Here is a 27841-nt window from a genome sequence, read left to right as displayed (position 1 = left end):
AGAGATAACACAGTGATAACTCTCTGAGTACAGATAATGTATAGATGTGACCTGCAGTCCTATGTAACACCACAGATAACAGTGATAACTCTCTGAGTACAGATAATGTATAGATGTGACCTGCAGTCCTATGTAACACCACAGATAACACAGTGATAACTCTCTGAGTACAGATAATGTATAGATGTGACCTGCAGTCCTATGTAACACCACAGATAACACAGTGATAACTCTCTGAGTACAGATAATGTTTAGATGTGACCTGCAGTCCTATGTAACACCACAGATAACACAGTGATAACTCTCTGAATACAGATAATGTATAGATGTGACCTGCAGTCCTATGTAACACCACAGATAACACAGTGATAACTCTCTGAGTACAAATAATGTATAGATGTGACCTGCAGTCCTATGTAACACCACAGATAACAGTGATATCTCTCTGAGTACAGATAATGTAGTGATGTGACCTGCAGTCCTATGTAACACCACAGATAACACAGTGGTAAATCTCTGAGTACAGTTACAGATAATGTAGTAGATGTGACCTGCAGTCCTATGTAACACCACAGATAACACAGTGATAACTCTCTGAGTACAGATAATGTAGTAGATGTGACCTGCAGTCCTATGTAACACCACAGATAACACAGTGATATCTCTCTGAGTACAGATAATGTATAGATGTGACCTGCAGTCCTATGTAACACCACAGATAACACAGTGATAACTCTCTGAGTACAGATTATGTATAGATGTGACCTGCAGTCCTATGTAACACCACAGATAACACAGTGATAACTCTCTGAGTACAGATAATGTATAGATGTGACCTGCAGTCCTATGTAACACCACAGATAACACAGTGATATCTCTCTGAGTACAGATAATGTATAGATGTGACCTGCAGTCCTATGTAACACCACAGATAACACAGTGATAACTCTCTGAGTACAGATAATGTAGTAGATGTGACCTGCAGTCCTATGTAACACCAGAGATAACACAGTGATAACTCTCTGAGTACAGATAATGTATAGATGTGACCTGCAGTCCTATGTAACACCACAGATAACATAGTGATAACTCTCTGAGTACAGATAATGTATAGATGTGACCTGCAGTCCTATGTAACACCACAGATAACACAGTGATAACTCTCTGAGTACAGATAATGTATAGATGTGACCTGCAGTCCTATGTAACACCACAGATAACACAGTGATAACTCTCTGAGTACAGATAATGTAGATGTGACCTGCAGTCCTATGTAACACCACAGATAACAGTGATAACTCTGAGTACAGATAATGTATAGATGTGACCTGCAGTCCTATGTAACACCACAAATAACACAGTGATAACTCTCTGAGTACAGATAATGTAGTAGATGTGACCTGCAGTCCTATGTAACACCACAGATAACACAGTGATAACTCTCTGAGTACAGATAATGTATAGATGTGACCTGCAGTCCTATGTAACACCACAGATAACAGTGATAACTCTCTGAGTACAGATAATGTATAGATGTGACCTGCAGTCCTATGTAACACCACAGATAACAGTGATAACTCTCTGAGTACAGATAATGTTTAGATGTGACCTGCAGTCCTATGTAACACCACAGATAACACAGTGATAACTCTCTGAGTACAGATAATGTATAGATGTGACCTGCAGTCCTATGTAACACCACAGATAACACAGTGATAACTCTCTGAGTACAGATAATGTATAGATGTGACCTGCAGTCCTATGTAACACCACAGATAACAGTGATAACTCTCTGAGTACAGATAATGTATAGATGTGACCTGCAGTCCTATGTAACACCACAGATAACAGTGATAACTCTCTGAGTACAGATAATGTATAGATGTGTGCAGTCCTAGAGCTGTCACTGTCATCTCTAGTGGTGTCACCCTACTTTCCCAGACCCCTGAACAGAGCACATACTCTGGGACATCCAACTCCAGAAGATATCAGCATAAAATTACAGGGTGTTCAGTTTTCTAATGTAATTTGCATGGCAACTTGTCAAGACCTCTGCTTGCTGTCAGTGAATAGAGGCTAAAGACAGAACTTTTCTGATCTGTACAGTGCTGTTGTGAGGTGACTGTGGGATGCAGTGTGCAGGTATATATATATATATATATATATATATATATATATATATATATATATATCCCATCTGTTACCATCTTGTGACTCCATTTAGCAGATTACAGTTTCCAGACAGCGGGGACGGAAACTGATTTGTATAACTGGGTTAGTAGGGAAGATTCTCCGGTGACTCTTGACCCTTCATCTTCACTCTCTGCTCCCTCTCTCTCCCTCTTTCTTCCCCGTCGTACTCTTCGGCGTCCTGTATCGCATATTTTGTCTATTCTTTGGGAGAACTCCGCAGGCACTTACCTGTCTGGTCCCTACAGGTAACGTCCCCTAGTGTGATGACTGTGGGAATCACGATCTAAGGGACTGTTTCCCAACCAGGGTGCCTCCAGCTGTTGCAAAACTACAACTCCCAGCATGCCCGGACAGCCTTTGGCTGTCCGGGCATGCTGGGAATTGTAGTTTTGCAACAGCTGGAGGCACCCTGATTGGGAAATACTGATCTTAGGGGTTTTCATACTTTACTTTAAAAGGACACTGTCATTAAAAATAATGTTTGCTATTGCACTCCTTATGGGAAATAAAAAATCTTTCTAATGTACTTTGCTTCCCCCCAAAAAATGAAGTTTTCTTTGTTTTATTTGTGTATAAAAAAGCTTCCACTAGGGGTCTCCCTACTTGTTCAGAGCACATTCCCCCCTCATCTCTTGCACAGACTTTGGACTCCTGCTGACCTGGCAGAAGTCTAAAATCAGGAAATGCAGTCTGGAGTGCCGACGGAGGGGTGTTCAGCCTTAGCCAATCATAGCTCATCTCACACTGAACTGTTTTGGGCTTTGTGTAGCAGAGTGAGGGTGGAAGTTCTACGTGGGGTGTCAAAAAGAATATTAAAACAACTTACTAATCTAATGTTATTAACCAAAGTGCAGAGATCTTCTATATGAGCCGTTATGCTTCCTTGTAGGCTCTGATGCCACCACACAGGCTCTGAATGCAGAGAGCGCCGGTTCCTCCTCTCCTGTCAGCACAGGATGAGACCTGTAATGTGAAGGGGGGTGGAGGTATTACTGCATATTAGATTCATGACTCATTAGATAAGGCAGCAGAGAGCTGTGACTGAGAACAGCTTCCTGCTACCTTATCTAATGAGTCATAGTAATACCAGCTTCCATCTTCACATCACTGGTCTGGTCCAGTGCTGACAGGAGAGGAGGGGAAAGCAGGGATGGAGCAGACTGCTTTCACAGCCTGTGACGTGACGTCACAGCTTACAAGGAAACAGTACAGCTAAAGTGAAAGAGCTCTTCACTGTGGCTAATAACATCATATTAAGCTGCTTTATTATACTTTTTACACCATACACAGTATGTTTCTTTTGCCAAACAACCCCATTAACCACAATGTGAGCAGTGGATTGTGGGTGATAGGGTACTTGATAATAGGGCCCAGGCATGTAAGGGCCCTGTCTCATGGTCCTTAGTAGTGATCTCCAACCTGTAGCTTTTTGGCTGTTGCCAAAAACCACAACCCCCATCATGCAGCAGGCACAGTACTTGAAATCTGTGAATAAACACAACTCTCATGTTAAGATCTGTGCTTGCTGTCACTGGATGTAAAGATGTCCTGGTCATGCAGTGATCTTGAAAACTATAAATATTTTTTCTCTCATTGTACGGCAACAAAGCTGTAAAATCAGGAGACCCCTTTAGGTGAAGGAGTGACATAAAATGTGTGTAATACTGCCATGTGGAAGACGTCTTACCAGTGTCTCCGCTCCACAGGAAGCTGCTTCTTGTGCCTGGTTGACGTGGTCCCGGTAAAGAATGAGGATGGTGCCGTCATCATGTTTATCCTGAACTTTGAGGTGGTGATGGAGAAGGATCTCCTGACCTCCCTGACCAAGAACTCCAACCACCGGGTCCAGTCACATTGGTTTCCCCCAGGTATCTGCAATATTTCATGTATGACCCCCGCCTCCTGGACCCATTGTATTCTGTACTGCTCAGTCCTTATGTCCTGCATGTTATTCATTGGAGTCCTTATATTTCTTCTTGTGTCCTGCACATTCCCTCTCTCCTCCTGTAGGGATTCCTGGTGTTTTGAATATTCTTTATTTCTTGTGTCCCTCACATTCCCTCTCTCCTCCTGTAGGGACTTCTGGTGTTTTGTATCTTCTTTATTTATTGTGTCCTGCACATTCCCTCTCTCCTCCTGTAGGGACTCCTGGTGTTTTGTATCTTCTTTATTTATTGTGTCCTGCACATTCCCTCTCTCCTCCTGTAGGGACTCCTGGTGTTTTGTATATTCTTTATTTCTTGTGTCCTGCACATTCCCTCACTCCTTCAGTTGGGATTCCTGGTGTTTTGTATCTTCTCTATTTCTTGTGTCCTGCACATTCCCTCTCTCCTCCTGTAGGGATTCCTGGTGTTTTGTATCTTTATTTACTTTGTCCTGCACATTCCCTCTCTCCTCCAGTAGTGATTCCGGGTGTTTTGTATCTTCTCTATTTCTTGTGTCCTGCACATTCCCTCTCTCCTCCATTAGGGATTCCTGGTGTTTTGTATCTTCTTTATTTCTTGTGTCCTGCACATTCCCGCTCTCCTCCAGTAGGGATTCCTGGTGTTTTGTATCTTCTTTATTTCTTGTGTCCTGCACATTCCCTCTCTCCTCCAGTAGGGATTCCTGGTGTTTTGTAAATTATTTATTTCTTGTGTCCTGCACATTCCCTCTCTCCTCCTGTAGGGATTCCTGGTGTTTTGTATCTTCTCTATTTCTTGTGTCCTGCACATTCCCTCTCTCCTCCTGTAGGGATTCCTGGAGTTTTGTATCTTCTTTATTTCTTGTGTCCTGCACATTCCCTCTCTCCTCCTGTAGGGACTCCTGGTGTTTTGTATATTCTTTATTTCTTGTGTCCTGCACATTCCTTCTCTTACCTCCTGTCTTGTGATGTTTCCTACTCCTGATGTCTTACATCTTCTATACCCCTTCTGTCCTGCAGATTTCCTCTTAACTCATATCTTCTGTTGATCCCTACATATCGTGTCTTGTATCTTCCATGTTCCTTGTGTTCTGCACATTCCCTCTTATCTCACATTCTCTGTTGTTCCCTGCATCTCGTTTCTTGTATCCTTTAAATTCCTTGTGTTCTGCACATTCCCTCTTACCTTATATCCTCTGTTGTTCCCTATATCTTTTTTCGTGAATCTTCTATACTCCTTTCGTTCTGCACATTCCCTCTTACCGTATGTTTTGTTGCTTTTTTGCAGGTAGAGCAAAGTCCTTCAGGTTGAAGTTCCCTGCATTACTGACACTGACCGGTAGTAAGCAGTCGCTGCCCCAGGACGACCCCGATGTGGTGGTGGTGGACTTCTCCAAGCACAGCAGTGACTCTGTGGCTCTAGAAGATGTGACCGTGGCCCCAGTGGATAACTGTGTGGGCTCTCGTCCGGAGGACCAGCAGGCATTGATCAGTGGCACAGAGCCCAAGAAGGAAGAAGATGTCAGCAAGGACCCTGCAGTGCAGTCTTCTCCTCGGGCAGATAAGGACCACCTCAACCTGGACATGTCCTTCTCTAACTGTAGCCTGACCCGCAGTCGCTCCCGGGAAAGCTTCTACAGCGTCCGCAGGGCCTCTTCTGTGGATGACATAGAGGCCATGAAGGTCGACTTGGACAAGAAGTTTCGGAAGCGTAACTCTAGCACAGGTAAAGGCTCCCTCTGGGCTCCCAACTTTAGAGGGCCACAGTGTGCACTTTTTGGTATGCCCAGTGTGAGCTCTTGACGCTCCTTAGAAAATGTTGCTTTTCTTTATCGCCTTCCTTTTGTCTCTCTTAGTTTACCTTGACTGCAAAAATATGGCCCCCGCAAATATGAACTGATACATGATCTTTCACTTAACTTTGATGTGTGCTGTCTGGTGGTAGTCCCCATAGCAGTGTCATCCACAGCGCCCCTATAGCAGTGTCATACACAGTGTCCCCATAGCAGTGTCATCCACAGCGCCCTTATAGCAGTGACATCCAAAGCGCCCCCATAGCAGTTACATCCACAGTTCCCCCATAGCCGTGACATCCACAGTGTCCCCATAGCAGTGTCATCCACAGCGCCCTTATAGCAGTGTCATACACAGTGTCCCCATAGCAGTGACATCCACAGTTCCCCCATAGCCGTGACATCCACAGTGTCCCCATAGCAGTGTCATCCACAGTGCCCTTATAGCAGTGTCATCCACAGTGTCCCCATAGCAGTGTCATCCACAGTGCCCTTATAGCAGTGACATCCAAAGCGCCCCCATAGCAGTGTCATCCACAGTGTCCTCATAGTAGTGTCATCCACAGCGCCCTTATATCAGTTACATCCAAAGCGCCCCCATAGCAGTGTCATCCACAGCGCCCTTATAGCAGTGTCATCCACATTGTCCTCATAGCAGTGTCATCCACAGTGTCCTCATAGCAGTGTCATCCACAGTGTCCTCATAGCAGTGTCATCCACAGTTCCTTTATAGCCATGACATCCACAGTGCTCCCATAACAGTGAGTTGTGTCTCACTAACCATGACAGAAAAATTGCCCCCCACTACAGTGACCACCAGAGTGTTCATATGGCAGTAACAACCAGTGTCCCCATTACAGAGCGCTCCTAGACCAGAACCTCCATTACTAATAAAAAAGGAAAGAAATCCCTCCTCTATTCTTAATATCAAATTCATTTCCATAATTAAATTATCTGCTGCGGCCGGCCCCACCCTCATATTGTCAGCCCTTCCCTTATATTTCCAGTCCCTCCTTCATATTGTCAGCCCCTCCCTCATATTGTCAGCCCCTCCCTCATATTGTCAGCCCTTCCCTTATATTTCCAGTCCCTCCTTCATATTGTCAGCCCCTCCCTCATGTTGTCAGCCCCTCCCTTTTGATGTCAGTCCCTCCTTTATATTGTCAGCCCATCCCTCATGTTGTCAGCCCCTCCCTTATGTTGTCAGACCCTCCCCCATAATCTAAGCCCCCTCCCTCATGTTGTCAGCCCCTCCCTCATGTTGTCAGCCCCTCGCTCATATTGTCAGCCCCTCGCTCATATTGTCAGCCCCTCCCTCATGTTGTCAGCCCCTCCCTCATGTTGTCAGACCATCCCCCATAATGTAAGCCCCTCCCTCATGTTGTCAGCCCCTCCCTCATGTTGTTATCACCTCCCTCTTGTTTGCAGCCCCTCCCTCATGTTGTCAGCCCCTCGCTCATATTGTCAGCCCCTCGCTCATATTGTCAGCCCCTCCCTCATGTTGTCAGCCCCTCCCTCATGTTGTCAGACCATCCCTCATGTTGTTATCACCTCCCTCTTGTTTGCAGCCCCTCTCATGTTGTCAGCCCCCCTTCATCTTGTCAGCCCCTCCCCCATATTGTCAGCCTTCCCTTTTGATGACAGTCATTTCCTTTTGATTTCAGCCCCTCTCATGTTGTCAGCCTCTCCCTCCTGTTGTCAGTCCCTCCTTCATGTTTTCAGCCCCCCTCATGTTGTCAGCCCCTCCCTCATGTTGTCAGCCCCTCCCCCATGTTGTCAGCCCCTCCCTTATGTTGTCGTCACCTCCCTCTTGTTTGCAGCCCTTCTCTCATGTTGTCAGCCCCTCCCTCATGTTTTCCCTCGAATTGTTGGCCCCTCCCTTAGTGACCCCCCCCCCCCCACACCTTCCCCCTTGAATTGCCTCTTGCTTCTCTAATAAACTAAGAACGATAAATTGCTCATTCTGGCATCAAACCAGACAATTAATGGGGTTAATGATCTGTGAATCCTAAATAGCCGGAGATTAAGTCAGTTATGAGGACAGATTACAGCGATCAGACACTCGGAGCGAGCGGGACGGCTAATCCCGTTACCCCGTAATTAATTGGTTGCCTCGTGTCTCTGATTTGTTGTAATTAAAGCCTCAGCTGGCAGAATAACTAGATTCGGGGCCCTCCCATATTCTGTCACATTGATAGAGATTTACACCGATTCAGCAGCTGTGGTTGGGCTGCACCGGGCAAAGGTTACATGATGATGCTGCTCCGGGACCTGATGTCCTGTGCATCTGTCGTGTTGGGTCTAATAGAACCAAGCTCCTCTTATAAGATCTCTACAGAGTTCACCTGCATTACAGCGAGACCTTAAAGGGGTACTCCACTGGCCAGCATTCGGAACTAAATATTCCGAACGCTGCTTTCGCTCTGCGGGGGTCGGCCACGCCCCTCGTGATGTCATGGCTACGGCCCCTCAATGCAAGTCTATGGGAGGGGGCGTGACGGCCGTCACGCCCCCTCCCATTGACTTGCATTGAGGGGCGTGGCCGTGACATCACGAGGGACGTGGCCCTACCCCCGCAGTGCGAAAACAGTGTTTGGAACATTTAGTTCTGAACACTGGCCAGTGGAGTACCCCTTTAAAGACTTTTGAAGGACAGTAACACGCAACTTTTTGTCAGGCCTCACATTGTGCTTATTTTTTCACCCATCCAGAAAGTCTATGTTGAAAGGTGAATATGCGGTGAAAGGTTTGTGCAATATATCCCAGCGCATTATAAATGTTCTTAAATGGGTACTCCGGTGGAAAACTTTTTTTTTTTAAATGAACTGGTGCCAGAAAGTTAAACAGATTTGTAAATTACTCCTATAAAAAAATCTTTATCCTTCCAGTACTTATTAGCAGCTGTATGCTAGAGAGGAAATTCTTTTATTTTTGAATTTCTTTTTTGTCTTGTCCACAGTGCTCTCTGTTGACACCTCTGTCCGTGTCAGGAACTGTCCAGAGCAGCATAGGTTTGCTATGGGGATTTTCTCCTGCTCTGGACAGTTCCTGATACGGGCATCAGGTGTCAGCAGAGAGCACTGTGGACAAGACAAAAAAGAAATTCAAAAAGTAAAGAATTTCCTCTGTAGCATACAGCTGCTAAAAAGTACTGGAAGGATAAAGATTTTTTAATAGAAGTAATTTACAAATCTGTTCAACTTTCTGGCACCAGTTGATTTAAAAAATGTTTTTTTTTTTCCCACCGGAGTACCCCTTTAATTCATTGCATGCCAGGATCAGTATATTGCAATACACATGTAGTTTCTCTGACGCCTATGTTTACATCTTTATCACTTTATTCTCATATATTGTTCTCACATATGTCCTAGGAGGAAAACGCTTTTTCTCCAGCCAGCAAATTCCACCATTTACCATTGGGTATATTCTTTTGCCGTCGTTTTTGTATCCTTTTTATGGGATTTTATGTGTTTTTGTTTGCTTTTTGTGATTTCAATAAAGTTTATATTACTTTGATATCAAGTTTAGTCTACCATATAGTTTATTTGTAGCATATATATTCATTTTGGTAGCATATACCGCATTGGCGGAGGTTTTGTAGGATTTATACTCCAACCATCATAAGTACACTCATCCTCTGGTCCCATCCGAGAAGAGCCCCACATCACTTGTTCTCCTCTTCACCCACCTAGTTTAGGAGACATGGTCACTTAGGCTCCCACCTATTTTGTAAGGTTGGCTGGCCTAGGTTCCCACAACCATTGGAGGTGCTGGGGCCACCATTAGCAGCATCTGCAGTAAATATCCAGTAGCTTTTTTTGAAGACAACCCCCTTGGTCCATACCATTGGTCTCCGTTCTGATGGGTTTAACCAGTTTTCCTCTCCACAGGTGGCATGAACAACGTCCGGATGAATCTCTTGAACTCCACATCAGACTCCGACCTCATGAAGTACAGAACGATTAGTAAGATCCCACAGATCACCCTCAACTTTGTGGACTTTAAGGGAGATTCTTTCCTCACGTCGCCTTCCAACGATAAAGAGATTATTGCTCCCACCAAGCTGAAGGACCGAACCCACAATGTGACTGAGAAGGTCACGCAGGTAAGACGTGGACATGACCTGTTATATAGGGCTACAGATATTGGAGGGGGCTTGTCAAGGTGACTTATCTTTATCTCAGTATTTCAATTCCTGATTTGTCTTCGTAGTTATGTTCACTAATTTTCAGTATTTTGTAACATAAGTGGGGTCCAGGCACTGAGACACCCACCTAATGTTAGCATGAAGGGTCCTGAAGCAGGATAGGTGATAAGTATCTGGTAAGTGGGGGCCAGACCTCTGGAAACCCAACCAATCACGTTTCCATTGTCCCCCTGTGTGAGTGGAGTCGTGATTGAGTTGTGCACTGCCGCTGTACTCTATCCCATAGTGAGCGAATAGAGCGGCTGTACTCAGCAACCATGTGACTAAAGGCAGTCCCAGGGGTCAGACCCCTACTGATTAGATACTTATTATTTATCATGTGGATAGGTGATAAGTTGGAGCTTTGTCCTTGGTGTCACCCATTGGCTTAGCAGCCATTACTTACAGAGATGTAAATGTGATTTCAAGATAAGGGCCCAATCATCTATAGGAGACAAGGGCCCAATCATCTATAGGAGACAAGGGCCCAATCATCTATAGGAGACAAGGGCCCAATCATCTATAGGAGACAAGGGCCCAATCATCTATAGGAGACAAGGGCCCAATCATCTATAGGAGACAAGGGCCCAATCATCTATAGGAGACAAGGGCCCAATCATCTATAGGAGACAAGGGCCCAATCATCTATAGAAGACAAGGGTCTAATCATCTGTGGAAGACAGGCCCCATCCATATATAGGAGACAAGGGCCCAGTAACGTATAGAAGATAAAGGCCCAATCATATGTTGCAGACAAGGGCCCAATCATCTGTAGGAGACAAGGGCCCAATCATCTGTAGGAGACAAGGGCCCAATCATCTGTAGGAGACAAGGGCCCAATCATATGTAGGAGACAGGGGCCCAATCATATGTAGGAGACAGGGGCCCAATCATATGTAGGAGACAAGAGATTAATCATCTGTAGGAGACAAGGGTCCAATCATCTGTAGGAGAAAAGAGGTTAAACATCTGTAGGAGACAGGGGCCCAATCATATGTAGGAGAAAAGAGGTTAAACATCTGTAGGAGACAAGGGCCCAATGATATGTTGGAGACAAGGGCCCAATCATCTGTTGGAGATAAGAGCCCAATCATTTGTAGAAGACAGGGGTCCAATCATCTGTAGTAGACAAGGGCACAATCATATGTAGGAGACAAGGGCCCAATCATATGTAGGAGACAAGGGCCCAATCATATGTTGGAGACAAGAGGTTAATCATCTGTAGTAGACAAGGGCCCAATCATTTGTAGGAGACAGGGGCCCAATCATATGTAGGAGACAAGGGTCCAATCATCTGTAGTCTTGATCTGTGGCCCCCATCTCTTGCAGTGACCACCTATATGTTCTGTCTGTATGAGACGCTGTCCCAGCTGAGATTTACTTTTGCAGAAATAAAATATAGAAAGCAAATAACGGGCACTAAATCACATTTCTCCGAGAAAGATTTGATTTGGTGTGTGAGCCCCTCCCCCGTCCTGCGGTGATCGGATCCATGTTGGTAGTGCTGCTGATTCCATCTCTTTCTTTGGTGACAAGAGCCCAATGTTCTTTTCAAGGTTCCCTCAATAAAGATGAATATTAGGGTAGTGGATGCGCCTGTCAGATTGCACGCAGTCCGCCGTGCTGCCGGCTAGTCCAAGGATTTATAACTGATGGGAAGTCGCCAGGGAATCAATGAAGTGATACAATGTAACGCAGAACTGGCCTGATGTTAAGCCTCACGAGTCGGGGCAATGGAACAGTATTAATCATTGTATTATATTGTGTGCTTCGTCTTCTCGCCATTTTTAAGATTTCTTTTTGCTGTCAATGCTGCTGACGGGTCCATACACTTCAGTTGGCCGAACGCAGACAATTTGTGACTATGGACTATTTTTCCAAACGTAAACGCTGTGTGTGAGACTCCAAAAACATGGTCGACCACGTGGAGTCCCCCACCGACAGGGTATTCACATGGTATAGACGTACTGAAAATTAGATGAGATTTAACCCTCTGAGATCTATGGGCCATTCTGCAACATGATTGGTTACATATCTGCGTCTCTTTTCAACAGGATGCCGATCTGAACGCTGCCTTAGATATTTTACTTCAACTTACACTATAGACGTCTGTGTTATGCCCTTCGTGGTTTGGAATGTCACTGTTATCTGTACTTAATAACATCTCAGTGGACCAGTCTATTCTCCTCTAACATGTACAGTTAAAAAAACAAAACAAAAAAAAAAAAACAATAAGCGATATGAAGATTTTCTTGTTTCTTATGTAATACCCTGAGGATGTGGCTGCTCAGTCTGTTCTGATGATCTTCCTCTGCATGAAGTGGTCTCCATCTGACTGTATTTTTTATGTTCATTGGTTTGGTTCTCTTTAGTGTTTCTGGTTTACTTGCTTTGGTTCTCCAAAGATTCCCCTGGTTTGGTTTTCCATACATTTCCCCGGTTTGGTTCTCCAAAGATTCCCCTGGTTTGGTTCTCAATACATTCTCCTGGTTTGGTTCTCCATACATTCCCCTGGTTTGGTTCTCCATACACTCCCCAAGTTTGGTTCTCCATACATTGCCCTGCTTTGGTTCTCCAAAGATTCCCCTGGTTTGGTTCTCCATACATTCCCCCAGTTTGGTTCTCCATACATTCCCCCAGTTTGGTTCTCCATACATTCCCCTACTTTGGTTCTCCAAAGATTTCCCCGGTTTGGTTCTCCATACATTCTCCTGGTTTGGTTCTCCATACAGTCCCCTGGTTTGGTTCTCCATACAGTCCCCTGGTTTGGTTCTCCATACAGTCCCCTGGTTTGGTTCTCCATACATTCCTCCAGTTTGGTTCTCCATACATTCCCCCGGTTTGGTTGTCCATATATTCGCCCGGTTTGGTTGTCCATACATTTCCCCCGTTTGGTTCTCCATACATTTCCCTGGTTTTGTTCTCTATACATTCCCCTGGTTTGGTTCTCCATTTTTTCCTGGTTTGGTTCTCCATCGATTTCCCTGGTTTGGTTCTCCATATATTCCCCCGGTTTGGTTGTCCATTGATTTCCCCGGTTTGGTTCTCCATACATTTCCCCGGTTTGGTTCTCCATACATTTCCCCGGTTTGGTTCTCCATGCATTTCCCTGGTTTGGTTCTCCATACATTTCCCCAGTTTGGTTCTCCATACATTCGCTGGTTTGGTTCTCCCTACATTCCCTGGTTTGGTTCTCTATACATTTCCCCGGTTTGGTTCTCCATACATTCCCCGGTTTGGTTCTCCATACATTTCCCCGGTTTGGTTCTCCATACATTTCTCCGGTTTGGTTCTCCATACATTCCCCGGTTTGGTTCTCCATACATTTCCCCGGTTTGGTTCTCCATACATTTCTCCGGTTTGGTTCTCCATACATTTCCCTGGTTTGGTTCTCCATACATTCCCTGGTTTGGTTCTCCATACATTCCATGGTTTGGTTCTCCATACTTCCCCCTGGTTTGATTCTCCATACATTTCCCTTGTTTGGTTCTCTATACATTCCTTTGGTTTGGTTCTCCATACATTTCCCTTGTTTGGTTCTCTATACATTCCTTTGGTTTGGTTCTCCATACATTTCCCTGGTTTGGTTCTCCATACATTCCCCCGGTTTTGTTCTCCATACATTTCCGTTGTTTGGTTCTCTATACATTCCTTTGGTTTGGTTCATCATACATCCCCCTGGTTTTGTTCTCCATACATTTCCCTTGTTTGGTTCTCTATACATTCCTTTGGTTTGGTTCTCCATAGATTTTCCTGGCTTGGTTCTCCATACATTTCCCGTGCTTTGTTCTCTAGAGATTATTTTTAATGTATTTTTCTCTATACATTTACCTTGTTTGGTTTTTTATAGATTTTTTCTGGTTTGGTTTCCTATACTATTTCCTGGTTTGGTAGTATTCCATGCTTTGTTCTCCATGTTTTTTCTTAGTGGATTCTCCATAGTATTCCTGATTTGGTTCTTCATAGATAATTTTTCTGGTTTGGTTTGGTTCTTCATAGATGATTTTCCTGGTTAGGGTCTCCAAACATTTGGCCGGGTTGGTTTTTCATAGTTTTCCTCGTTTAATTCTCTATAGTTTTCATCCTTCTTATTACTTTAATTTCTACAGCATGTGGTCAAGATCTAGGAAGAGGTCTCTCCCTCATCTGTATAGATCATAGTTGAGGAATGTTACGTTCAAGGAAGATATATGAAGTGAATTGATCCCATTGGGGGAGATTTATCAAAACATTTGCCAAGGAAAATTTGCATTTGCATTTTTTCTATTTTGTCTCAAATTATTTTTTTTGCCCGTTTCGCAGTAGAATTTTGGGTAAAATGACTGATGTCACTGCAAAGTAGAATTGGTGGCACAAAAAATAAGCCATAATATGGATTTTTAGGTGCAAAATTGAAAGGGTTATGATTTTTTAAAGGTAAGGAGGAAAAAAGTGCAAAAACGGAAAACCCCCTGGTCCTTAAGGGGTTAAAGCATCATGGACTTTGTTTACTTAGGGTGCATTCACACCACGTTTTTGCAATACAGTCTCCGTATCAGGTTTTTGATGAAAAACCGATTCCTCAAAACCGGGCTAAACTGTATTAAAATTTGTGTACAATTTTTAACCCATATATGGTTAAAAACCATATACAGTTTGAAAAATGATGTCCAGTTGTATCCGTTTTTTAAGAAAAAAACGTATACGTTTTTAACTTTTCACTTCATTATGAATAAAGTTTAACTTGTTTAATTAAAATTCCAAGAAAAAAGTCAGAGTCAAAAACTCAAAAACCGCAGAGTCAAAAACCGTATGGTGCAAACCGGATGGAACCGTACGCACATACGGTTCTGTACAGTTCCCATTGACTCCCATGTTTAAAAAAAAACTTATACGGTTTAATACATTTTTTCACTCGGACCAAAAACTGTGGTAGACTTCGGTTTCGGGTACAGGAAAAAAATGGACAAAACCGTACAAGAAGCAAAATGAATGCAACCGGATGCATCTTTTGGCATACGGTTTTCAGTGGAGAGGCAATGCATACGGTTTTTAATACGGTTCCTACGGTTTTCACATTGAAAACCTATACGGGAACTTTATTGCAAAAACGTGGTGTGAACCCGGCCTTACTTCTTCTTATGGCCCAACTTGAAGTGTCCTTCACCTCCGCCATGTTGACTCTTTATAACTCGATAACTTTGGTTCTCAACCCCCTTTTCCATCCACTCACGATTTCCTTATAGTCAGCATTATGCTACATGACCCAGTTTCTCCAAGCTCCCAGGAGATCTCCTTTCATCCGTGTTATAGATGGAATTGCTTTCTTCCAGGTGGTTTGGGGGGCTGAGACTAGGAATTTTTGTACCAGAATGTGCTTGAAATACCAGATGTCTCCTCCCGAGGGAAGCAGTAAATAAACAATAATTGTCGTTTCCTTATCTTCTGATTCATGAATATTAATGGATGAATCTTCTGCCATTAGAAACGAGCGACAAAAATATCAATAATCAGCATGTAGCAGTTTTGTGTGAACGGGGTCTACAACATAACTCTCTCCAGGGTTATGTATATGGATCCCGTAAGATTGGTGGGCTGCCCATGTAATACACAAACATGCCAGGTCAGCTACCTGGAGAGACCCTCTTTAGGAGCTTCCCTCTATGGCAAAAATGGGGGTTTGGGCAAAGGGTTATCACTGGGTTATCAGGACGTCCAAGCGAATGGAGCAACGTTGATCGGTGGGGGAATCCGAATTTGAACCCTCCTCCAATTCCTTCTACTCCATCAATTTAAAAAGCCTGGATAACCCCCTTTAACTCAGAATTGCATATAAAAAATATGAGTTTTCGAAACCAGAAGGTTTAGTAACAGCAGCTGTCCACGAGAAGTAATTGTCCACTAAAAGTAGGGGTCCACGAAAAGTAAGTGCACTAAAAGTACAGGTGAGGGTCTCTGTATAGTTATTACAGGTATATAGGCAGGTGAGGGTCTCTATATAGTTATTACAGGTATATAGGCAGGTGAGGGTCAGGCAGGTGAGGGTCTCTGTATAGTTATTACAGGTATATGGATTGGTGAGGGTCTCTATAGTTATTACAGGTATATGGATTGGTGAGGGTCTCTATAGTTATTACAGGTATATAGGCAGGTGAGGGTCAGGCAGGTGAGGGTCTCTGTATAGTTATTACAGGTATATGGATTGGTGAGGGTCTCTATAGTTATTACAGGTATATGGATTGGTGAGGGTCTCTATAGTTATTACAGGTATATGGATTGGTGAGGGTCTCTATAGTTATTACAGGTATATGGATTGGTGAGGGTCTCTATAGTTATTACAGGTATATGGACAGGTGAGGGTCTCTGTATAGTTATTACAGGTATATGGACAGGTGAGGGTCTCTGTATAGTTATTACAGGTATATGGACAGGTGAGGGACTCTATATAGTTATTACAGGTATATGGACAGGTGATGGTCTCTGTATAGTTATTACAGGTATATGGGCAGGTGAGGGTCTTTGTATAGTTATTACAGGTATATGGGCAGGTGAGGGTCTTTGTATAGTTATTACAGGTATATGGACAGGTGAGGGACTCTATATAGTTATTACAGGTATATGGACAGGTGATGGTCTCTGTATAGTTATTACAGGTATATGGGCAGGTGAGGGACTCTATATAGTTATTACAGGTATATGGACAGGTGAGGGTCTCTATATAGTTACTACAGGTATATGGGCAGGTGATGGTCTTTATATAGTTATTACAGGTATATGGACAGGTGTGGGTCTCTGTATAGTTATTACAGGTATATGGGCATGTGAAGGTCTCTGTATAGTTATTACAGGTATATGGACAGGTGAGGGTCTATATAGTTATTACAGGTATATGGACAGGTGAGGGTCTATATAGTTATTACAGGTATATGGTCAGGTGAGGGTCTCTGTATAGTTATTCCAGGTATATGGACAGGTGAGGGTCTCTGTATAGTTATTACAGGTATATGGATTGGTGAGGGTCTCTATAGTTATTACAGGTATATGGATTGGTGAGGGTCTCTATAGTTATTACAGGTATATGGACAGGTGAGGGTCTCTGTATAGTTATTACAGGTATATGGACAGGTGAGGGTCTCTGTATAGTTATTACAGGTATATGGACAGGTGAGGGACTCTATATAGTTATTACAGGTATATGGACAGGTGATGGTCTCTGTATAGTTATTACAGGTATATGGGCAGGTGAGGGTCTTTGTATAGTTATTACAGGTATATGGGCAGGTGAGGGTCTTTGTATAGTTATTACAGGTATATGGACAGGTGAGGGACTCTATATAGTTATTACAGGTATATGGACAGGTGATGGTCTCTGTATAGTTATTACAGGTATATGGGCAGGTGAGGGACTCTATATAGTTATTACAGGTATATGGACAGGTGAGGGTCTCTATATAGTTACTACAGGTATATGGGCAGGTGATGGTCTTTATATAGTTATTACAGGTATATGGACAGGTGAGGGTCTCTGTATAGTTATTACAGGTATATGGGCATGTGAAGGTCTCTGTATAGTTATTACAGGTATATGGATAGGTGAGGGTCTATATAGTTATTACAGGTATATGGACAGGTGAGGGTCTATATAGTTATTACAGGCATATGGTCAGGTGAGGGTCTCTGTATAGTTATTCCAGGTATATGGACAGGTGAGGGTCTCTGTATAGTTTTTCCAGGTGTATGGGGAGGTGAGGGTCTCTGTATTAGAGGTATATGGACAGGTAAGGGTCTCTGTATTACAGGTATATGGACAGGTGAGGGTCTCCATATAGATATTACAGATAAATGGGCAGGTAAGGGTCTCTGTATTACAGGTATATGAGCAGGTGAGGGTCTCTATATAGTTATTACAGGTATATGATAAGGTTAGGGTCTCTGTATAGTTATCACGGGTGTATAGGCATGTAAGGGTCTCTGTATAGTTATTACCAGTATATGATAAGGTTAGGGTCTCTGTATAGTTATTACGGGTGTATGGGCATGTGAGGGTCTCTGTATAGCTATTACAGGTATATGGGCAGGTGAGGGTCTCTATATAGTTATTACAGGTATATGGGCAGGTGAGGGTCTCTATAGAGTTATTACCGGCATATAGGCAGGTGAGGGTCTCTATGTAGTTATTACAGGTATATGGGCAGGTGAGGGTCTCTGTATAATTATTACAGGTATATGGACAGGTGAGGGTCTCTGTATAATTATTACAGGTATATGGGCAGGTGAGGGTCTCTTTATAGTTATTACAGGTATATGGACAGGTGAGGGTCTCTATAGTTATTGCAGGTGTATGGACAGGTGAGGGTCTCTGTATTACAGGTATATGAGCAGGTAAGGGTCTCTGTATAGTTATTACGGGTATATAGACAGGTGAGGGTCTCTGTATAGTTATTACAGGTATATGGACAGGTGAGTGTCTATGTATAGCTATTACAGTTATATGGACAGGTGAGGGTCTATAAAGTTATTACAGGTATATGGACAGGTGAGGGTCTCTATATAGTTATTACAGGTATATGGACAGTTGAGGGTCTATAAAGTTATTACAGATATATGGACAGGTGAGGGTCTCTATATAGTTATTACAGGTATATGGACAGGTGATGGTCTCTATAGTTATTACAGGTATATTGACAGGTGAGGGTCTCTGTATAGTTATTACAGGTATATGGACAGATGAGGGTATCTGTATAGTTATTACAGGTGTATGGACAGGTTAGGTTCTCTGTATAGTTATTACAGGTATATGGACAGGTAAGGGTCTCTGTATAGTTATTTCAGGTATATGGGCAGGTGAGGATCTCTGTATAGTTAAAGGGTACCTCTCATCGCAAAAACTTTTGATATATTATAGATTAATGTATGCAGAATAACTTTACAATTGCATGTTATAAAAAAATATGCTTCTTTCTATTTAATTTTCGACTTTGAAGAAATGACCACTAGGGGTCTCCCTACCAGTCCTGGCAGCAAGCATTTCAGACTCATGTTGGAGTCCTAAACACTACGAGCTGCCAGTCTGCTTTGTTCACAAAGGAGAACACTCAGAGCCGCCAGACTGCTTTGTTCACAGCCTGTTTGGCTGTGAACAAAGCAGGCTGGCAGCTCTGAGTGTTTAGGACTCCAGCATGAGTCAGAAATGCTTGCTAACAGGACTGATCGGGAAAAATACAATAGAAAGAAGCATATTTTTCATTAACATGCTATTGGAAAGTTATTCAACATTCATTAATCTAAAATATATCAAAAGTTTATTTGATAAGAGGTACCCTTTAATACATGTATATGGACAGGTGAGGGTATCTTTATAGTTATTACAGATATATGGGCAGGTGAGGGTCTTTATATAGTTATGACAGGTATATGGGCAGGTGAGGGTCTATGTATAGTTATTTCAGGTATATGGGCAGGTGATAGTCTTTGTATAGTTATTACAGGTATATGGACAGGTGAGGGTCTCTGTTTAGTTATTACAGGTATATAGTCAGGTGAGGGTCTCTGTATAATTATTACAGGTATATGGGCAGGTGAGGGTCTCTTTATAGTTATTACAGGTATATGGACAGGTGAGGGTCTCTGTATTACAGGTATATTGACAGGTGAGGGTCTCTGTATTACAGGTATATGAGCAGGTAAGGGTCTCTGTATAGTTATTACTGGTATATGGACAGGTGAGGGTCTCTGTATGGTTATTACAGGTATATGGACAGGTGAGTGTCTCTGTATAGCTTTTACAGGTATATGGACAGGTGAGGGTCTATAAAGTTATTACAGGTATATGGACAGGTGATGGTCTCTATAGGTATTGCAGGTGTATGGACAGGTGAGGGTCTCTATATAGTTATTACAGGTATATTGACAGGTGAGGGTCTCTGTATAGTTATTACAGGTATATGGGCAGGTGAGGGTCTTTGTATAGTTATTACAGGTATATGGACAGGTGAGTGTCTCTGTATAGCGTTTACATGTATATGGACAGGTGAGGGTCTATAAAGTTATTACAGGTATATGGACAGGTGAGGGTCTCTATATAGTTATTACAGGTATATGGACAGGTGATGGTCTCTATAGTTATTACAGGTGTATGGACAGGTGAGGGTCTCTAGTTATTACAGGTATATTGACAGGTGAGGGTCTCTGTATAGTTATTACAGTTATATGGACACGTGAGGGTCTCTGTATAGTTATTACAGGTATATGGACAGGTTATGGTCTCTATAGTTATTACAGGTGTATGGACAGGTGAGGGTCTCTAGTTATTACAGGTATATTGACAGGTGAGGGTCTCTGTATAGTTATTACAGTTATATGGACAGGTGAGGGTCTCTGTATAGTTATTACAGGTGTATGGACAGGTGAGAGTCTCTGTATAGTTATTACAGGTATATTGACAGGTGAGGGTCTCTGTATAGTTATTACAGTTATATGGACAGGTGAGGGTCTCTGTATAGTTATTACAGGTGTATGGACAGGTGAGGGTCTCTGTATAGTTATTACAGGTGTATGGACAGGTGAGGGTCTCTGTATAGTTATTACAGTTATATGGACAGGTGAGGGTCTCTATATAGTTATAGGTGAGAGTCTCTATATAGTTATTACAGGTATATGGACAGGTGAGGGTCTCTGTTTTAGAGGTATATGGACAGGTAAGGGTCTCCGTATAGTTATTACAGATATATGGGCATGTGAGGGTCTCTGTATTAGAGGTATATGGACAGGTGAGGGTCTCTGTATTACAGGTATATGGACAGGTGAGGGTCTCCATATAGTTATTAGAGGTATATGGGCAGGTGAGGGTCTCTGTATTACAGGTATATGAGCAGGTGAGGGTCTCTACATAGTTATTACAGGTATATGGGCAGATGAGGGTCTCTATATAGTTATTACAGGTATATGGGCAGATGAGGGACTGTATATAGTTATTACAGGTGTATGATCAGTTTAGGGTCTCTGTATAGTTATTACGGGTATATGGACAGGTGAGGGTCTCTGTATAGTTATTACAAGTATATGGACAGGTGAGTGTCTCTGTATAGCTATTACAGGTATATGGACAGGTGAGGGTCTATAAAGTTATTACAGGTGTATGGACTGTTACAAGATATCCATTGAAGATTTTTTTTTGTGTGACTTTTGGCTCACGGCCCCTTGTAAGTGGCGCAATCCCACTCACTGACCCTAGGGGCAATGCAGGATGATTACTGCAACACCACATTGCAGTTTTTGGTCACCTGACCCCTGTCATGGCCGTGGTGTAGCCCTATTAAACACTTACCTCCTGTGCAGGGTCCTCTACAAAACCTCTACATAAAAGTATCTAAAACATCTTGATGTAGTTTTAGAAGAAGGAGGGAAGGTTCAAAACATTGAGATTTTTTCCCACTAGAAAGTGTTATTTTAGTCTTTTTATAGAAAGGGGCCTGAGACGCTCATGTTTCCTTATTAGGCTGTGAGCTGAAAGTTGTCAGTATGCAGCCATGGGTAAAGTTTCCGTATGTTCGTTTCGGTCATATCGAGTTTGGGCCCACAGGGAGAACAGAAGACCTCTCGGGCCTTAATGAGGCTTAGGTGACAACCCCCCCGCTGACCTGGCGCGGTAAACAGAATGCAAACAGAATGAGAGTCATGGGGGTATGTACTGTCCAACATTATATTCTAACATAATACGGATGGATGGATACACAGATATGTTATTGATATGAGATGGGTAGAATGTAGAGGGCACATATAGCATGGGGTATGTAGGGGGGTGAGGAGAGCTGAGGCCGAGCAGTAGAGCATAGGGTGGAGGAGAACACCACTGGCTGCCTGAGGAAAACAGTAATGCATGATTAAGCAGAGCCTATGATAAGTGTGATAATGGAGGGGTTAGGACATAGCTCTGGGGGTACAGGGGTTGTGTGAGCAGTGCTGGGAGTACAGGGGTAGTGTGAGCAGTGCTGGGAGTACAGGGATAGTGTGATCAGTGCTGGGAGTACAGGGATAGTGTGATCAGTGCTGGGAGTACAGGGGTAGTGTGAGCAGTGCTGGGAGTACAGGGATAGTGTGATCAGTGCTGGGAATACAGAGATAGTGTGATCAGTTCTGGGGGTACAGAGATAGTGTGATCAGTGCTGGGGGTACAGGGGTAGTGTGAGCAGTGCTGGGAGTACAGGGATAGTGTGATCAGTGCTGGGAGTACAGAGATAGTGTGATCAGTGCTGTGAGTACAGGGGTAGTGTGATGAGTGCTGGGAGTACAGGGATAGTGTGAGTAGTGCTGGGAGTACAGGGATAGTGTGATCAGTGCTGGGAGTACAGGGGTAGTGTGAGCAGTGCTGGGAGTACAGGGGTAGTGTGATCAGTGCTTGGAGTACAGGGATAGTGTGATCAGTGCTGGGAGTACAGGGGTAGTGTGAGCAGTGCTGGGAGTACAGGGGCAGTGTGATCAGTGCTTGGAGTACAGGGATAGTGTGAGCAGTGTTGCGAGTACAGGGGTAGTCTGATCAGTGCTGTGAGTACAGGGATAGTGTGAGCAGTGCTGGGAGTAGAGGGATAGTGTGAGCAGTGCTGGGAGTACAGGGGTAGTGTGAGCAATGCTGGGAGTACAGGGGTAGTGTGAGTAGTGCTGGGAGTACAGGGGTAGTGTGAGCAGTGCTAGGAGTACAGGGATAGTGTGAGCAGTGTTGGGAGTACAGGGGTAGTGTGAGCAGTGCTGGGAGTACAAGGGTAGTGTGATCAGTGCTGGGAGTACAGGGGTAGTGTGAGTAGTGCTGGGAGTACAGGGGTAGTGTGATGAGTGCTGGGAGTACAGGGATAGTGTGAGCAGTGCTGGGAGTACAGGGATAGTGTGAGCAGTGTTGGGAGTACAGGGGTAGTGTGAGCAGTGCTGGGAGTACAGGGGTAGTGTGATGAGTGCTGGAGTACAGGGTTAGTGTTAGTAGTGCTGGGAGTTGTGATCAGTGCTGGGAGTCCAGGGGTAGTGTGAGCAGTGCTGGGAGTACAGGGGTAGTGTGAGCAGTGCTGGGAGTACAGGGGTAGTGTGAGAAGTGCTGGGAGTACAGGCTTAGTGTGAGCAGTGCCGGGAGTCCAGAGGTAGTGTAAGCAGTGTTAGGAGTACAGGGGTAGTGTGATGAGTGCTGGGAGTACAGGGGTAGTGTTGGCAGCACAGGGAGTCCAGGGGTAATGTGAGCAGTGCTGGGAGTACAGTGGTAATGTGAGCAGTGCTGGGAGTTCAGGGGTAGTGTGAGCAGTGCTGGGAGTCCAGGGTTAATATTAGCAGTGCTGGGGGTAGAGGGATAGTGTTAGCAGTGCTGGGAGTACAGAGATATTGTGAGCAGTGCTGGGAGTACAGGGGTAGTGTGATCAGTCCTGGAAGTTCAGAGGTTAGTGTGAGCAGTGCTGGGAGTACAGGGATAGTATGAGCAGTGCTGGGAGTTCAGGGGTAGTGCGAGCAGTCCTGGAAGTTCAGAGGTTAGTGTGAGCAGTGCAGGGAGCCCAGGGTTAGTGTGAGTAGTGCTGAGAGTTCAGGGGTAGTGTGAGCAGTGCTGGGAGTACAGGGGTAGTGTGAGCAGTGCTGGGAGTCCACAGGTAGTTTAAGCTGTGCTAGGAGTACAGGGATAGTGTGAGCAGTGCTGGGAGTACAGGGTAGTGTGAGCAGTGCTGGGAGTACAGGGGTAGTGTGAGCAGTGCTAGGAGTACATGGGTAGTGTGAGCAGTGCTAGGAGTACAGGGGTAGTGTGAACAGAGCTTGGAGTACAGGGATAGTGTGAGCAGTGCTGGGAGTCCACAGATAGTTTAAGCAGTGCTAGGAGTACATGGGTAGTGTGAGCAGTGCTGGGAGTACAGGGGTAGTGTGAGCAGTGATGGGAGTACAGGGGTAGTGTGAGAAGTGCTGGGAGTCCAGAGGTACTGTTAGCAGTGTTAGGAGTACAGGGGTAGTGTGAGCAGTGCTGGGAGTACAGGGATAGTGTGAGCAGTGCTGGGAGTACAAGGGTAGTGTTAGCAGCAGAGGGAGTCCAGAGGTGGTGTGAGCAGTGATGGGAGTACAGGGGTATTGTAAGCAGTCCTGGAAGTTCAGAGGTTAGTCTGAGCAGGGCTGAGAGTCCAGGGTTAGTGTGAGTGATGCTGAGAGTACAGGCTTAGTGTGAGCAGTGCTAGGAGTACAGGGGTAGTGTGAGCAGTGCTGGGAGTACAGGGGTAGTGTGAGCAGTGCTAGGAGTACAGGGATAGTGTGAGCAATGCTAGGAGTACAGGGGTAGTGTGAGCAGTGCTGGGAGTACAGGGGTAGTGTGAGCAGTGCTAGGAGTACAGGGATAGTGTGAGCAGTGCTGGGAGTACAGGGGTAGTGTGAGCAGTGCTAGGAGTACAGGGGTAGTGTGAGCAGTGCTAGGAGTACAGGGGTAGTGTGAGCAGTGCTATGAGTACAGGGATAGTGTGAGCAGTGCTAGGAGTACAGGGGTAGTGTGAGCAGTGCTAGGAGTACAGGGATAGTGTGAGCAGTGCTGGGAGTACAGGGGTAGTGTGAGCAGTGCTGGGAGTACAGGGATAGTGTGAGTAGTGCTGGGAGTACAGGGGTAGTGTGAGCAGTGCTGGGAGTACAGGGGTAGTGTGAGCAGTGCTGGGAGTACAGGGGTAGTGTGAGCAGTGCTGGGAGTACAGGGGTAGTGTGAGCAGTGCTAGGAGTACAGGGATAGTGTGAGCAGTGCTAGGAGTACAGGGGTAGTGTGAGCAGTGCTGGGAGTACAGGGGTAGTGTGAGTAGTGCTGGGAGTACAGGGGTAATGTGAGCAGTGCTGGGAGTACAGGGATAGTGTGAGAAGTGCTGGGAGTACAGGGGTAGTGTGAGCAGTGCTGGGAGTACAGGGGTAGTGTGAGCAGTGCTGGGAGTACAGGGGTAGTGTGAGCAGTGCTGGGAGTACAGGGGTAGTGTGAGCAGTGCTGGGAGTACAGGGGTAGTGTGAGCAGTGCTAGGAGTACAGGGATAGTGTGAGCAGTGCTAGGAGTACAGGGGTAGTGTGAGCAGTGCTGGGAGTACAGGGGTAGTGTGAGTAGTGCTGGGAGTACAGGGGTAATGTGAGCAGTGCTAGGAGTACAGGGGTAGTGCGAGCAGTGCTAGGAGTACAGGGGTAGTGGGAGCAGTGCTGGTAGTAGAGGTTTGGGTTGTTGCTCGGTGTGTGGCGTTGGGCGTGATGTCTCTTTCGTTCCCAACCAGCTGAAGTGATGTGTCATTGATGGGCACAGGATGGTTAGCAGCAAGGACACGTCAACCCTGGGATGGGATCTGCTGTCCCATTTAATTAATGAGGGGGTGTATGAAGCACTGAGGCTGCCAGCTCCTGGATCCTCACCATCTCCCAGCAGTGTGCCAACCATCTGCATGTCTCATGTGGCGCTCTGATCTTTTATAGAAGATGTAGATATGGCCGCCCGCTCAGCAAATGTTACTACGTAAACAATGTGGAGTAGAGAGGGGGTCCTCGCCGCGGTATTCCCCGAGGCGTCACAGATTATCATCCACAAGCCGTAATGAGCTGAGAGGCCAAGCAAATGAGAGTCTGATGAAATGAGCCGTGTCCATGAGACAGTCCCCATTTACTGACCGAAGACTGTGCCTCAGTTATCATCAGTAAAGGTCATATGCCCTCCCGTGACCTTGACAACGGTCTATGGAGAAGGTCACAGATAGTGTGTCATATTAGTACCTGGGGTAGTGTGCGCTTAGGGTAGTGTGTAAATGTGTATTTAAGATTAGTAGCCGTGCTGGGAGTACAGGGGTAGTGTGAGCAGTGCTGGGAGTACAGGGGTAGTGTGATCAGTGCTGGGAGTACACGGGTAGTGTGATCAGTGCTGGGAGTACAGGGATAGTGTGATCAGTGCTGGGAGTACAGGGATAGTGTGATCAGTGCTGGGAGTACAGGGGTAGTGTGAGCAGTGCTAGGAGTACAGGGATAGTGTGATCAGTGCTGGGAGTACAGGGGTAGTGTAAGCAGTGCTGGGAGTACAGGGGTAGTGTGAGCAGTGCTAGGAGTACAGGGATAGTGTGATCAGTGCTGGGAGTACAGGGGTAGTGTGATCAGTGCTGGGAGTACAGGGGTAGTGTGAGCAATGCTGGGAGTACAGGGGTAGTGTGAGCAGTGCTGGGAGTACAGGGGTAGTGTGAGCAATGCTGGGAGTACAGGGGTAGTGTGAGCAGTGCTGGGGGTACAGGGGTAGTGTGAGCAATGCTGGGAGTACAGGGGTAGTGTGAGCAGTCCTGGGAGTACAGGGGTAGTGTGAGCAATGCTGGGAGTACAGGGGTAGTGTGAGCAATGCTGGGAGTACAGGGGTAGTGTGAGCAGTGCTGGGGGTACAGGGGTAGTGTGAGCAGTGCTGGGAGTACAGGGGTAGTGTGAGCAGTCCTGGGAGTACAGGGGTAGTGTGAGCAATGCTGGGAGTACAGGGGGGTAGTGTGAGCAGTGCTGGGAGTACAGGGGTAGTGTGAGCAATGCTGGGAGTACAGAGGTAGTGTGAGCAGTGCTAGGAGTACAGGGGTAGTGTGATCAGTGCTGGGAGTACAGGGGTAGTGTGATGAGTGCTGGGAGTACAGGGGTAGTGTGAGCAATGCTGGGAGTACAGGGGTAGTGTGAGCAATGCTGGGAGTACAGGGGTAGTGTGAGCAGTGCTGGGGGTACAGGGGTAGTGTGAGCAATGCTGGGAGTACAGGGGTAGTGTGATCAGTGCTGGGAGTACAGGGGTAGTGTGAGCAATGCTGGGAGTACAGGGGTAGTGTGAGCAGTGCTGGGAGTACAGGGGTAGTGTGAGCAATGCTGGGAGTACAGGGGTAGTGTGAGCAGTGCTGGGGGTACAGGGGTAGTGTGAGCAATGCTGGGAGTACAGGGGTAGTGTGAGCAGTCCTGGGAGTACAGGGGTAGTGTGAGCAATGCTGGGAGTACAGGGGTAGTGTGAGCAATGCTGGGAGTACAGGGGTAGTGTGAGCAGTGCTGGGGGTACAGGGGTAGTGTGAGCAGTGCTGGGAGTACAGGGGTAGTGTGAGCAGTCCTGGGAGTACAGGGGTAGTGTGAGCAATGCTGGGAGTACAGGGGTAGTGTGAGCAATGCTGGGAGTACAGAGGTAGTGTGAGCAGTGCTAGGAGTACAGGGGTAGTGTGATCAGTGCTGGGAGTACAGGGGTAGTGTGATGAGTGCTGGGAGTACAGGGGTAGTGTGAGCAATGCTGGGAGTACAGGGGTAGTGTGAGCAATGCTGGGAGTACAGGGGTAGTGTGAGCAGTGCTGGGGGTACAGGGGTAGTGTGAGCAATGCTGGGAGTACAGGGGTAGTGTGAGCAGTGCTGGGATTACAGGGGTAGTGTGAGCAGTGCTGGGAGTACAGGGGTAGTCTGAGCAGTGGTAGGAGTACAGGGATAGTGTGAGCAGTGCTGGGAGTACAGGGGTAGTATGAGCAGTGCTGGGAGTACAGGGGTAGTGTGAGCAGTCCTGGGAGTACAGGGGTAGTGTGAGCAATACTGGGAGTACAGAGGCAGTGTGGGTAGTGCTGGAAGTACAGGGGTAGTGTTAGCAGCGCTGGGAGTACAGGGGTAGTGTGAGCAATGCTGGGAGTACAGGGGTAGTTTGAGTGTTGCTGGGAGTACAGGGGCAGTGTGAGTTGTGCCAGGAGTACAGGCGCAGTGTGAGTAGTGCCAGGAGTACAGGGACAGCATGAGTTTTACCGGGACTACAGGGGCCGTGTGAGCAGTGCTGGGAGTCCAGTGGTTTTTGAA

The 27841-nt window shown here is 45.5% G+C and overlaps 1 protein-coding gene across 3 annotated transcripts in view; it reads left to right on the top strand.

Moving 5' to 3' along the window:
* Nucleotides 1-27841, top strand: part of KCNH2 (potassium voltage-gated channel subfamily H member 2) — a 400050-nt gene that overhangs the window by 185725 nt on the left and 186484 nt on the right. For all 3 annotated transcript variants that reach the window (XM_056518834.1, XM_056518835.1, XM_056518836.1), the window contains 3 exons: nt 3900-4061; nt 5385-5822; nt 9780-9994. In XM_056518834.1, coding sequence (XP_056374809.1) covers nt 3900-4061; nt 5385-5822; nt 9780-9994 — 815 coding nt within the window. The remainder of the gene's footprint in view (nt 1-3899; nt 4062-5384; nt 5823-9779; nt 9995-27841) is intronic.

Source organism: Hyla sarda, chromosome 5 (genome assembly GCF_029499605.1).
Source record: "Hyla sarda isolate aHylSar1 chromosome 5, aHylSar1.hap1, whole genome shotgun sequence".
Classification (NCBI taxonomy): Eukaryota; Metazoa; Chordata; class Amphibia; order Anura; family Hylidae; genus Hyla; species Hyla sarda.
Note: the sequence above shows the minus strand (reverse complement) of the source record. Positions and strands in the feature narration are given on the sequence as shown.